The sequence below is a fragment of the Mobula birostris genome, chromosome 9, assembly GCF_030028105.1.
Source record: "Mobula birostris isolate sMobBir1 chromosome 9, sMobBir1.hap1, whole genome shotgun sequence".
Lineage (NCBI taxonomy): Eukaryota > Metazoa > Chordata > Chondrichthyes > Myliobatiformes > Myliobatidae > Mobula > Mobula birostris.
Window position 1 is genome coordinate 64,488,833 of NC_092378.1, and position 14,164 is coordinate 64,502,996.

General features: G+C 41.0%; 1 protein-coding gene across 3 annotated transcripts in view; it reads right to left on the reverse strand.

Moving 5' to 3' along the window:
• xpot (exportin, tRNA (nuclear export receptor for tRNAs)) overlaps positions 1-14,164 on the reverse strand; it is an 85,223-nt gene that overhangs the window by 41,558 nt on the left and 29,501 nt on the right. For all 3 annotated transcript variants that reach the window (XM_072268189.1, XM_072268190.1, XM_072268188.1), the window contains exons 8-11: positions 12,950-13,118; positions 9,534-9,770; positions 3,655-3,693; positions 3,508-3,570 (exon numbers count right to left, since the gene is read on the reverse strand). In XM_072268189.1, the coding sequence (XP_072124290.1) occupies positions 3,508-3,570; positions 3,655-3,693; positions 9,534-9,770; positions 12,950-13,118 (508 nt within the window). The remainder of the gene's footprint in view (positions 1-3,507; positions 3,571-3,654; positions 3,694-9,533; positions 9,771-12,949; positions 13,119-14,164) is intronic.

A 14,164-nucleotide genomic window follows, 5' to 3' on the forward strand; every position in this document is an offset into this window, starting at 1 on the left:
CACAGACAGTGTATCACCGCCCCCCCCCGCCCACCCCACCTGGAAGTTTTCACGTTTTATTGTTTTACAACATTGAATCACAGTGGATTTAATTTGGCTTCTTTTGACACTGAAGTGAAAACAGATCTCTATAAAGTGATCTAAATTAATTACAAATATAAAACATAAAATAATTGATTGCATAAGTATTCACCACCTTTAATAGTACACTTCCAGTCCACCCAGCTGAAAATGGGTACCAGCATATGCTGGGAGTTAACCTTGTGATAAACTGACGTCCCATCCGGGGTTGGGGGGAGGAGTCTCGTACTCTCAGTCGCTTCACGCCACAGAAACCGGCATAAGCACCGGCCTGATGGGCCACAAAGCTCGGGACAGACTTTAACTAACAGGACACTAGTGTAGCCAATTGGTTTTAGAAGTCACATAATGAGTTAAATGGAGATCACCGTGTGCAGTCAAGGTGTTTCAATTATTGTAGTAAAAATACACCTGGAAGGTCCTACTGCTGGTGAGTCAGCATCCTTGCAAAAACTACACCATGAAGACAAAAGAACACTCCAAGCAACTCTGCAAAAAGGCCATTGAAAGGCACAAACCAGGAGATAGATATATGAAAATTTGCAAGTCACTGAGTATCTCTTGGAGTACAGTTAAGTCAATCATCAAGAAAAGGAAAGATCATGGCACAGCTGCAACTCTGCCTAGAGCAGGCCATCCTGAAAAATTGAGTGACCGTGCTAGGAGGGGACTAGTGAGGGAGGCCACCAAGAGACCCATGACAACTCTAGAGGAGTTACAAACTTTAGTGGCTGAGATGGGAGAGATTGCGCATACAACAAATGTTGCCTGGGTGCTTCACCAGTTGCAGCTTTATGGGAGAGTGGCAAACAGAAAGCCACTGTTGGAAAAAAAAAATTCACATGAAATTTTGTCTAGAATTTGCCATAAGGCATGTGGGACACTCTGAAGTCAACGGGAAGAAGGTTCTATGGTCTGATGAAACCAAAATTGAGCTTTTTGGCCATCAGACTAAATACTAGTTTGGTGCAAGTCAAACAGCACCTATTGGTAGTGATGTAGTCATTACTGTCAATGGACTTTCTTTCTTTTTAAATCTTTTTATTAATTTTTCCAAATTATAAACTCAATAACAATGTTGGTACAAAGAGACTGGAAAAATGTTCATCAGCATATATAAAATGAATTTTAAGTAACATAGATATAGAAGACTTCCAAACTCATAATGAGATTAAACATTAAAATATAAACAAAAAAACCCCAAAAGAAAAAGAGAAAAAAAAAACCCCAAGAAAAAAAAACAAAACAGAGCTGGACCAACAGCTTGTATCGGACACGTTCAATAATGTCGTTAACTCCGCTCCTCTCATCATATAATTTAAGTTTAGAAAAAAGATTCGGAAAGGTCAGATTACATCATATGAAAATGTTGCATAAAAGGTTTCCAAGTTTCTTCAAATTTAACCGAAGGGTCAAAAATATCACTTCTAATTTTTTCTAAATTTAAACTTAATATGGTTTGAGAAAACCATTGGAATGTAGTTGGAGGATTAGTTTCCTTCCAGTTCAACAAAATAGATCTTCTCGCCATTAGCGTAACAAAAGCTATCATTCGACAGGCTGAATTAATAGTCTTATCCATCATAATGAGCTCGAGTATAAAGTATGTAAAGGGTTAACCAGAGTAGAGACTCATAACCCCGGAAGAGGGAAAAAGGTCCAAAGAGGAACCGGAAGTTATGACATTTCAGACATTTTAGTAGGTTCTAGTCAGCCCGTTTAAAAAGAAAAAATGAAAAAGGAATAAAAGGAAAAATACCACCCACCTCCCATAAAACCCCAGAAAAAAGCCAGACAGTGGCCAATGCTAAATCTAAGACTAAACCTACCCCCATCTTTCCGGAGGGCGACCCAACAGAAATATGTTTATCAAGAAAAACACCACCCTTATGGAAAAAAGTAAAAACTAGCTATAACAAAAAAAAATCTAAAGCGATTAAAAGCATCGAGCAGTTCCTTGCTACTCATATTTCAAAGGACATTAAACATAAAATCATATTACTATATTAATTTTTCAAATATAAATGATCGGAAATGACGTAAGAAACAGCAAGGATTCTGGGGAGAAGAAAAGAAACAATCCCCCATTTTAAAATATAATACTTTAGTAACATTTCAAAAAGAAAACAAGTTAAAGAAAACTTTAACTAAATAACTACCCAAACGTAATTAAGAGTAAGATATACAGGATCACTAACAGAAAAGCCTAATATCGTTTAACTATATAAAACGAACCTACACTGCCAGATAGAGAAAACAAAACCTCGAACTAAACAATCAGAGATGAGAGAAAAAAACCAAACGATACATTGATTAATCCTCCGTAAAGGGAGGCAGATCATCGAGAAAACTTTGGGCTTCCATCGGATTTTTAAACAGACTGGGCGAGTTACCCGGCATAACCACTCTCAGACAGGCTGGAAACAGTAGCGCTATATAGCCCCAATGATAAAGTTCTGCCATCTGAGGTTTAAAAGCCATCCGTTTTTTCAGTACGTCTTGGCTGTAGTCTTCAACAATTCTGAACTTGAAATCTTGAAATTCGATCATACCTTTCTTCCGAGCAGCTCGAATAACTCATTCCTTCTCGTGGACATAATGAAACTGAATAATGATCAATCTCGGTTTAGCTGATTTCTTCGGATTAAAACGGAATGAGCGATGAGCACGAGCTAATATCGGTGGTTCGTCCAATAAATCAGAGCCAAACACATCCATTAGCAATTTAGAAAAATATTTGGTAGGATCTCCCTTCTCCACATCCTCAGGGAAACCAATTAAGCGCAGATTCTGTCGTCGGGAATGATTTTCAAGATCGATAGCCTTAGCTTGATAGTGTTCCAATTGCTGAGTTACTGAAGTTAAACTTTTTTTCAAGTGCTTCAATTCTTTTTTCTCTTTTACGGCCATCTTCATCTAATTCCGAAATCCTGACTTGATGTTGGTTGATTTCATGCCTGAATGTTCTTAATTCTTCTTTCCTCAAATTCAACGCTTCTTCAATTGCGGTAAGCCTTCGATTAACTGTATCTTCTAAAAGTTTCTTCATTAGTTCCATAGTTACCGGAGTTTCCTTCGAAGTTCCAGGATCACCATCTTTTTTTCCATTCCCGGCGGAACCTTTCCCTTCTTTAGCTTCTCGTGCTCCAGTATTCATTTTCAATAAGTAAAAGTCGTAGTTCAATAATAGATCGTTTAGTGCAGGTGTAGGTAAGGCAAGTAAGAGTGGTTACATGTGAAAAAGTAAAGGGTACGGAGCAACACCCAAAAGCAGCTCACTCCACGAGTCCCCTGCTGGAAAACCCGTCAATGGACTTAACCAGTGATACCTCAATTATACCTAATTGAGTATAAGAAAGTATTTCAATGAGTCTTGTCAGTTTAAAGAACATAGGCTGTACTCAATTTAGTGCTCAATATTCTTACCTCATTTTCAAAATTATATTCTTCATCATATGTTAACTTCTTTATAACTGCATGCATAATTGCCTGCAATTAAGAAAAGATCATTAGAAATAAAGCATCTCTCTGAAATGTAACAGGATGTTTTATTTGATAAGCAACTCTGTTTACCTCAACGTTGGCCTTTTGCTGTTCAGTCAATGCAGGGAGCTGAAAAGAAAGCAAAGTTTGACATAATTCTGTGAATGCAACTCTCTTTACCGAATTCTAAATCTGCAAGGCTACCCACCCCACATTGGTTTTTGCCGCTAAGCTGCAAAAACAAAGGGAAGCAGTGTTTCAAAACTTTGATACATTGATAAGCAACCAGGTAAAGGGAAGCATTAGTGACATCTCACCCTCTTTCATTTCCTTCTTTTAAAAAAAAATTTTGCCTTTAACTAACATCTTTTTTCATTATTATTTTCATGTTTGCACTTTATCCCATTATAAAGCACTTTGAACTACATTGTCTGTATGAAAAATGCTCTGTAAATACATTATTTTTATTTTTTTCCTCAGCTCAAGCTGGGAAAACCTGAGGTATGGGTATAGCCAAGCACATTAACTTCTCAACTGCTAGGGACTTTTAGACTATTCTAGTGGTGTTTAGTATTGTAGCTTTCCGGAGATTTACATAAATATTGCTCTGTAGTCCTAATAGTTGAATGTTATTGTGTGACTTTAGGATGATACCAGTTGTAGATATTACAATGGGGACAATGTATACCCTGTTCGTGTTCCATAGACTTTCAATTTCCTCTTAATTCAGCATATTTCTGTGTTTTTCACTTACGGATTTCTGTATGTTATGCACGCTTGGAATGGCTATATCTATTAAGTTGTTCTTGCTGGTTTTACCCTGAAATATTATATCCAGATGGTTATTATGGATCGTCCTATCTGTACTAATCGATCGGTCATAATTAAACTTGTAGGACTCTGACTCTAAAACTGGACTGTGCTTGTACTTACAGTAAGGTATGGTGTCTTATACGAGTTTGTATCTTAAAGCAAGATTTTGGTGAAAGATGTTTGCTACTTGATTGTGCCTATGTACGTAATCAGATTGAGTTAAACTGCTATCATTATTATTTTGGGAAGGCAAAAAGGGAAAAATAACCTGACAGAAAAGCGCCCCTCATCGTGAGAGATTTAATAGTTATGGTGAAAATTGAATTTGTGTCCAAATCTCAATAAATGGGACCAACTTGGATGGGCATCTTGGTCAGCATAAACCAGTCAGGGCAAACGGTCTCTTTCCATGCTGTACACCCATGATGGTGCGATAGCGGAATTTATTACATACCAAGTACAGTACTAACATATTGAGTTGGGTACTGAATGCAGGTGTTATATACAGATTAAATTGATACCAATTCCTTTGGAGGAAATATTGTTCAGGCTCAAAATAGCAGAGTCATAAAATAGCAAGCACATCTTACTCCAGATTGCAATTGAAGCAATAATTATAATAACAAGAGGACTGCATGCTTTCGGTGTGATGTGGAAGGGGGAAGACTAACCTCCTCTCTGACACAGGCTCAATGATAAAAGTGTTTCAGTTTATGACATGCAATTATGCCTACACAGCCCTATCTTCATCTAGCATAAAGTTAATTAAAAACAGTGATAATGCCAAATAAATCTTCAAGCTACTTAGTTTAACAATACAGGTTTTTCCCGCCATCCGAAGATAGAGCGTTCCTATGAAACGGTCTGTAAGCCGGAATGTCATAAAGTAAAGAAGCAATTACCATTTATTTATATGGGAAAAATTTGCGAGCGTTCGCAGACCCAAAAAATAACCTACAAAATCATGCCAAATAACACACTAAACCTAAAATAACATTAACATATAGTAAAAGCAGGGATATGATAAATACATAGCCTATGTAAAGTAGAAATACTTTTCTACCATCTTTGCTGCACTATTCTCCGTAGCGAAAATCTCATGCAAGCGCTCTCGGCAGAAACACTCTCTCCAGTAACCTTTAAGCTATGAAGCTGCCAAATCATACCAAATAACACAAAAATACACAGCCTACATAAAGTAGAAATAATGTATGTACAGTGTAGTATCGCTTACCGGAATCAGGAAGACAGCGCAGAGCACACTGATGATGGTGTGTTAGGCTGAGTCGGAGGTTGGGGTGGTGCCGTGGTCCCAATCTCCGGGCCACCAACCGATACCCATCTGCAAAGAATGCAGTGGTACAACGGTGGCCAGGATGCATCCAGCACACCTTTAAGAAAAAAGCCGAAATAAACAAGCTAATTAATTAGGTGCCGCCTGGCACGTAATTAATTAGCTTGTTTATTTCGGCATTTTTCTTAAAGATGTGCTGGGTGTGTCCCGGCTACCGCTGCATTCTCCGTGGCAATGCATCGGTACAATGTATCAATGTAATTTACATTTTGGAAAAGGTTCTATTCAATATGTCAGCTTGTTATCACTGAACAATCAACCAACACAAGGGTCAAGTTGGGGATAGGAAATGTGGTTATACGGCACGACAGCACAGAACTAGCTCTTTGGCCCCTCCAGTCAATGCTGGCTTGATTTCTGCCTCATCCCATATAAGAAAGGAAAGTTCACTACATGGTGAGTGGTGAGTGCACGGAACGCCCTAACAGGGGTGGTGGTGGAGGCAGATACATTAGGGGCATTGAAGAAACTCTTCGACAGGCACATGGATGATAGAAAACTGGAGGACTATGGGGGAAAAGAAGGGTTAGAATGATCTTGTAATAGGCTAAAAGGTCCACACAACATTGTGGTCCAAAGGGCCTGTTCTGTGCTGAGGTGTTCCATGTATAGACACTTAAAACATAGAAATCAACAGCACATTACAGGCCCTTTGGCCCATGATGTTGTGCCAACCATGTAACCTACTCTAGAAACTGCCTAGAATTAACTTACTGCATAGCCCCCTATTTTTCTAAGGTCCCTGTACCTAACTTAAGAGTCTCTTAAAAGACCCTATTATATTCGCCTCTACCACCGATGTCGGCAGTGCATTCCATGCACTCACCACTCTGTGTGAGAAATTTACCCCCAACACCCCCTCTGTGTCTACTTCCAAGCACCTTGAAACTATGCCCCCTTGTGTTAGCCATTTCAGCCATGGGGCAAAAGCCTCTGGCTAGCCACACGATCAATGCCCTTCATAATTTTATACACTTCTATCAGGTCACCTCACATCCTCTGTCGCTCCAAGGAGAAAAGGCCAACTTCACTTAACCAGAACACAGAACTCCAAGTGGGGTCTCAAACAAGGTCTTCTATAGCCGTAATATTACCTCACGGCCGTTGAACCCAATCCCATGGTTAATGAAGGCCAACACACCATACGCCTTCTTAATAACACTGTCAACCTGCTTTGAATGTTCTGGGGACATGAACCACAAGATCTTTCTGATCCTCCACACTGCCAAGAGTCTTACTATTCATATTATATTGTGTCTTCAAATTTGACCTACCAAAATGAGCTGCTTCACACTCACCTGGGTTTTGAGATGGCAGAACCTGATAAACTAGATAATCATGTTTAGGGACAGAACACATCATCGCCTATCTGTATGCTGCCATACAAAACAAGTGTCATACAACAATGGATAATATTTAAAAAGAGCGGGAAGAGTAGTTGGGTACAGAGATAGAGGAGGTTATATGGAATGAGGCTTTGGAGTATGTTAACTCTGTTCCATCAATGCCTGGCATTGTTTAATACAATTTAAAATCCTACATAGACTACATTACTCAAAAGTAAAGATTCATAAAATATTCCCAGGTGTCCTCAATGTGTGAGAAATGCAAATCCGCGGAGGCAAATTTGTTACATAGTTATGCTTTATGTCCCAGGGTACAAGAGTATTGGAAGCAAATATCTGAGGTCCTATCGAAGGTACTAAAGGTTCAGATTATACCAGACCCAATTTTAATAATTTTTGGAACTTCTGAGAGGTCAAATAAATTCCAGGCTACCCACCAACAACTCCTGACCTATGGCATACTTAATGGAAAGAAAGTCATACTGATGTTCTGGAAAAAGAAGGAAACCCCATCACTCAGACAATGGCTGGCTGCATTAATGGATACTCTGCATCTAGAGGATAAGATACGTTATCAAGGACAGACTCAAGGAATTTGAACAAATCTGGCAACTATTACTGTTGTATTTAGAAGAGACCAACAGCTGAACTAAGTGTGTGTGGGGGGGGGTGCAGCAGGACCTAAACAGCACATACGGGAGGGGTGAGGAGAGGGTAGGGCTGAGAAGGGGAAAGGAGACGGGGTGGTAGGGTTTCCTTTGTTTTTTGCTTGTTTACTGCACATACATAGGTCCTACCGCCACCCACACTTAGTTCAGCTGTTGGTCTCTTCTAAATACAACAGTAATGGTTGCCCACATCAAAGTTGCTGGTGAACGCAGCAGGCCAGGCAGCATCTCTAGGAAGAGGTGCAGTCGATGTTTCAGGCTGAGACCCTTCATCAGGACTAACTGAAGGAAGAGTGAGTAAGGGATTTGAAAGTTGGAGGGGGAGGGAGAGATCCAAAATGATAGGAGAGACAGGAGGGGGAGGGATGGAGCCAAGAGCTGGACAGGTGAGAGGCAAAAGGGGATATGAGAGGATCATGGGGACAGGAGGTCCGGGGAGAAAGACGGGGGGGGGAACCAGAGGATGGGCAAGGGGTATAGTCAGAGGGAGAAAAAGGAGAGTGAGAGAAAGAATGTGTGTATAAAAATAAATAATGGATGGGGTACGAAGGGGAGGTGGGGCATTCCCTCCCCCTCCCACTTTCAAATCTCTTACTAACTCTTCCTTCAGTTAGTCCTGACGAAGGGTCTCGGCCTGAAATGTCGACTGTAGCTCTTCCTAGAGATGCTGCCTGGCCTGCTGCGTTCACCAGCAACTTTGATGTGTGTTGCTAGTAATGGTTGCCAGATTTTTCCAAATTTCTTGAGTCTGTCCTTGATAACGTTTCATTATGTTGTTATAAGAAAGAAAAGAAAAAAGCATTGTACTTTAGGACATTGTCAGCTGTGGTTAAGCTGATGTTGTTTCACAATAAAAACATTTGAAACAAACAAGTGCTCATAAATCCTGCCTCTCAGGATCTTGAACAACTTGCCCACCACTGAAGTAAGACTCACTTTGATAATTTCCTGAGTTATCTCTACTCCCTTTCTTGAACAAGGGAACAATATATGCAACTCTCCAATCCTCCAGTACTTCTCCTGTCCCAATTGATAATGCAAAGATCATTGCCAGAGGCTCAGCAATCTTCTCCCTTGCCTCCCACAGTAGCCTAGGGTACATCTCGTCTGGTCCCAGCAACTTATCTAACTTAATGCTTTTCAAAAGCTCCAGCACATCCTCTTTCTTAATGTCTATATGCTGAAGCATTTCAGTCCGCTGTAAGTCATCCCCACAATTGCCAAGGTCCTTTTCCTTGGTGAATACTGAAGTATTCATTAAGTACCTCCGCTACCTCCTCTGACTCCATGCACACGTTTCCACTATCGCATCTGATTGGTCCCATTCTCTCACGTCTTATCCTCTTGCTCTTCACATACTTGTAGAATGCCTTGGGGTGTTCCTTAATCCTGCTCACCAAGGCCTTCCCATGGCCCCTTCTAGCTCTTCTAATTTCGTTCTTAAGCTCCTTCCTGGCAACCTTGTAATTCTCTAGAATTCTATCAGTACCTAGTTTCTCGAACCTCTTGTAAGCTTTGCTTAACTAGATTTTCCACATCCTTTGTACACCATGATTTTTTTTTTTTACCCTGCCATGCTTTCCGTGCCTCAATGGAACATACCTATGCAGAACGTCAAACTTCCACATTTCTGCCATGCATATCCCTGAGAACATCTGCTCCCAAGTTCCTGCCTAATAGCACCATAAGTAGCATCTGTGGATAAATTGTCTTATCGCTTATTGTTTATGGAGGCAGTTACAGCTCTGCTACAAACATTTACACAAAGTCTTCTCACTTCCAACTTACCTGTTTGAGCATGTGAAGATAGTCATAGCAGAAGCCAATGATATTGGAGGAAATGTCATCATCTTCATGCACAAGCAACCTTAGCAGAAGAGGCACTTTAGCTTCCACAGCCTGCAAAGTGACTTGGCTGTTCTTCACATCCCCCACTTTTACCAGTTTACTCCAGCTCGTGATTAAAGCTTGGCCCATGCCATTAATCAGTTTGGAAAACCTTGCCAGAAAGTCAACATCATCTTCCTAGACAAAGAAAAATTCTAATTACATCGGTGAGATTCAGTACATTCTCCCCTGCACCTTCCTTGCTGATTTGATTTGATGTAAACAACTAATTTCACAGTATATTTTGATGTACATTCTCCTGCCAAACCAATTTATATCCCCCAAATTAAAACTGTTGCATAATGCACCATGCACTTTATCAATTGTGTGTTTACAATCTTAATATCCAACACTGTTTGCTAGTGTCAACTGCATGGATGATTTCTGATCAGAACCAAAGCTCCTGTTTCCATGGTGTCTCTGTCGTCTCATTACTCCCCACAAATGCAGAAAATTTGTGCTTCGACTTCATTTTCCTGCTCCTACCCAAATGAATTTGGCAGAGCAGCAAAGGTCTTACATTTCAGCAAATAGAAAACTGGGGAGCCAAAGCACTAAGCTTTATAAGATTATAGATAGAGTAGAGAGACAGCATCTTTTTCTCCAGGGTTGAAATGCCTAAAACCAGAGGGCATGCATTAAAGGCGAGAGGGGATAATTTCAAAGGAGATGGTGAGGGACAAGTTTATTATTTAAACATAGAGAGTGGTGGATGCCTGGAATACACTGCCTGGTGGTGGCAGAGGCAGCTACATTAGATAGATAGACAGGCAAACATTTAGATAGGCACAAGAATGTGAGGAAAATGGAAGGAGGGCGTTAGTTTAGCAGGCCACTAGCTTATTAATTTAATTGGTTCAGCACAACATTGTGGTCCGAAGGGCCTGTTCCTGTGCCGTACTATTCCATGTTCCATGCAGACTGAACAAATTCAAATCTACCACAGGGAGACAGGTGGAGAATTACAAAGATACTTCCCAGACAAGTTCTGCAATAAGAATGCTGGAGCAGAGGCCTTTGGAATAGAAGAGATGAGGAGATAATTCAGTGAGATTATAAAAACAGTTGCCCAAATGAAGTGAGCTGGAAGAACACATTTCTGTTAAGAGATCAAATAGCCAGAGGGCTAAGATTGATAGTAATTGACAAAAGAATTACAGAATCCAGCCCTTAAAGGGTTTCATTACATTCAGAAAGTACTTGGATAAAAATGGAAGAAATAGAATGGGCCTTTCAGTCTCTCGAATCTGGTCCACTGATTTTCAAGATCAAATATAATTTTTCCTCTATACCGTCATGTCCCTTGATATTTTTAATATTTAGAAACCTGTCACTTTCTGATTTCAATGCGCCCAGTCTATCAGGGTTGAGAGTTTTAAAAATTCATGAAGACACTTCTCCTTTCAGTCTTTAGTCTTCAGTCTATGCATTATGAGACATAACCAAGAAGTCTAAAGGCAGCCAGGCAGTGTACTGGTTAGTGTAACACTTTACAGTGCCATTGATCAGTGCTCAATTCCCACCACTGTCTGTACGTTTTCCCCGTGACCATGTGTTTCCTTCATGTACTCTAGCTTCCTCCCAGATTTCAAAGATGTACGGGTTAGGGTTAGTAAACTATGGGTGAGCTTTGGTGGCAACACTTGCGGGCTTCCCCAGCATATATTCAAACTGCAAGGGTCATTGACACAATGTTTCTATGTACCTGTGACAAAGCTCATCTAGGCTTCTCCGTCAGGGTAAACAAACTCCAAAACAGGTACCTATCAAGCCTTCCAAGGATTGTGAATAATTCAGGTCACCTCCCATTTTGCCAGGCTCTACAGAAGAGATCTAGACCAGGGGTCCCCAACCTTTTTTGCACTGCGGACCGGTTTAATATTGACAATATTCTTGCGGACCAGCCGAGCCAGGGGAAGGGGGGGGGGGTGGGTAGGGTTGCCAACGAACAAGAGTAGCAGTCAAATGCGTTGTTTACCCAAAAGACTACAATGACCATGAAGCCTTGCGCGGGCACCAATGCGCATGCGCGTCATGACCTGCCGATTCCTCCCCCCGCCCAAGCAAATCCTTTTTGGCGATTCTGTTCGTGGGGATGGGTGTTAATCACTACCGGAATATAGGTGATAAGTGGGTAATACACTGAATTTTGTTTCTAAAAGGGTTTGTCTAACGAATCTAATATCAAACACGCAGCGCATATTTTCCTCGCATGGATAAAATGATAAGTCAATTATCAGGGGAGCTTGAAGTGTTGAATGAACTTCCAGTAGAAGTGGCAGAAGCAGGTTCGATATTATCATCTAAAGAAAAATTGGATAGGTATATGGACAGGAAAGGAATGGAGGGTTATGGGCTGAGTGCAGGTCGGTGGGACTAGGTGAGAGTAGCGTTCGGCACAGACTAGAAGGGCCGAGATGGCCTGTTTCCGTGCTGTAATTGTTAGATGGTTATATAGGTCACTTATAAGTCAATAGCATAACATTTTAAGTAATATTTGGATATTAAATGCACAGCACATATTTTCCCCGTATGAATATATAAAATCATTGCAACACACCAATATCGCTGAATCAGCGGGAGCCCTGGGCTTGTTTCCCTGCAACAACACCATCCTATCAAAGGGTGATGGGAGACAGTGATACTCGAAGGGGGTTCCTGATGTCCAGTCTATTCTGCAATTTAGTTTTCGTTGCATTCATTGCAGAAAAATGCTGGAAATGAAAGCAACGTTTTCAGTGCTTTCGTGGCTATTTCAGGATATTTAGCCTTGACTTTGATCCAAAATGCCGACGGAGATGTGATGTCAAACATACTTTTCAGCCCGTCATCACTTGCAAGCTCGAGTTGATCGCCTTCCCGCCCTGACACGGATGACGCGCAGGTCATGACCTCGCATGTGTAATGGCTGATCAGTGGACGTGACAGGGAATGAGTAAAGGTGCAACTGACCAAATCACATCGCTTGCTCGCGGCCCGGTAGCGCATGCTCTGCGGCCTGGTACCGGTCCGCGGCCCGGTGGTTGGGGACCGCTGATCTAGACTACTCAATCTTCCCTCATGTGCCACACAGATGTGTAGTAATATATTAACAGTTATTATGCCAGATTATTCTTAGTGTATAATAATCATCTGTTTTAAGACTTTGCTCCCGGTTCTGGACATACTTCACATTTATGCCTTGTTACAATGTTAAAAGCAATTATCAACTGTACATATCAGACATAAATATTGTGCAAATCTCATTAGCTTTCAAAAGAGACAATCCAAATGCAAAGGAAAATGAATACTTGCTGTGGTCGTACTGTAGCACGGACCTGCTCAGTGTTGAAGAAGCCAGAGGCCATGAGCACCTGACAAAGTGATTCTACCAGTTTAGTCTTATCAACAGGATCCATGCCTTTATTTACTATTTCAAACAGACAGTCACAGGCTTCCTCACGGAGGACTTCCACTGACATGTGACTGAGCAACACATTTACAAACCTGGGGGGGGAAAGCATTAAAGAAATTGGTGCATGAACTATTACGCATCTGAAATAATTAAAGAGTACATACAGTATTGTGCAAAATACATATGACTTTTGTACAGTACTGTAATTTTATGTATTACACTGTACTGATGCCACAGCAAAACAACAAATTTCATGACGATAAACCTGATTCTGATATGGGCCTCTATTGGGACTGAGAGTGGAAAGGGGGCAGGGAGAGGGGAATCATGCTTGGAAAAAGGGGAAAGGGAGATGGGAGGTAGCAGGAAACACCAAACATTATCAATAAACCAATGAATCAAACTACCTTGCCTGGTGTCTTAGGGCTGGGTGTGTCTGCACCCGCAGCAGCCTCTGCCCCGACACTCCTGTGCCACCTGACCTACACCCTTCCAGCGGCGCTCCACCTTCGCCATTCCCAATATCCCCTGCTCCCCTCTGCACTAATGTTTCTCTGGTCTCTGTGTTTCTAGCAGATCACAAAATATCCTTCTGTAGTTGGCAGGCATGACAATACATTATTTAATCAGTTAAAACTGCCAAAGTTTTTTTTAGCTCAAACTGAGTATGCACATAATGCTTATGCCATTGAATCTAGAGTTTCCAGAGACTTGGAAATCCCACTATGGCAGGTAGGGGAGGTTAAATAAGACACAAAGAATGCACTATGAATTTGCTTTAACTAACAACTGCAGACAAAAATGTCCTGAAGAAAAATACTACTGAGAACAAGGAGATTTAACATTCATCGTTTAGTAATGAAACATGCCTGACCGGAAACAAGTCAGAATGCGTATGCAGACCAATCAGATGACAATTTGGATTTGGTTATGCAAAGCCAGTAACTTATACTTAGTGGATACTTTATTCAGCACCTAATAAAGTGGCTACTGAGTTTATGTTCATGATCTTCTAATGCTGTTAGCCCATCCCCTTAAAAGTTTGATGTGTTGTGTGCTCATCTACAAACCTCTGTTGTAATGTGTGACTATTTGAGTTACTGTCCCCTTCCTGTCAGCTTTAACCAGCCTGGCCATT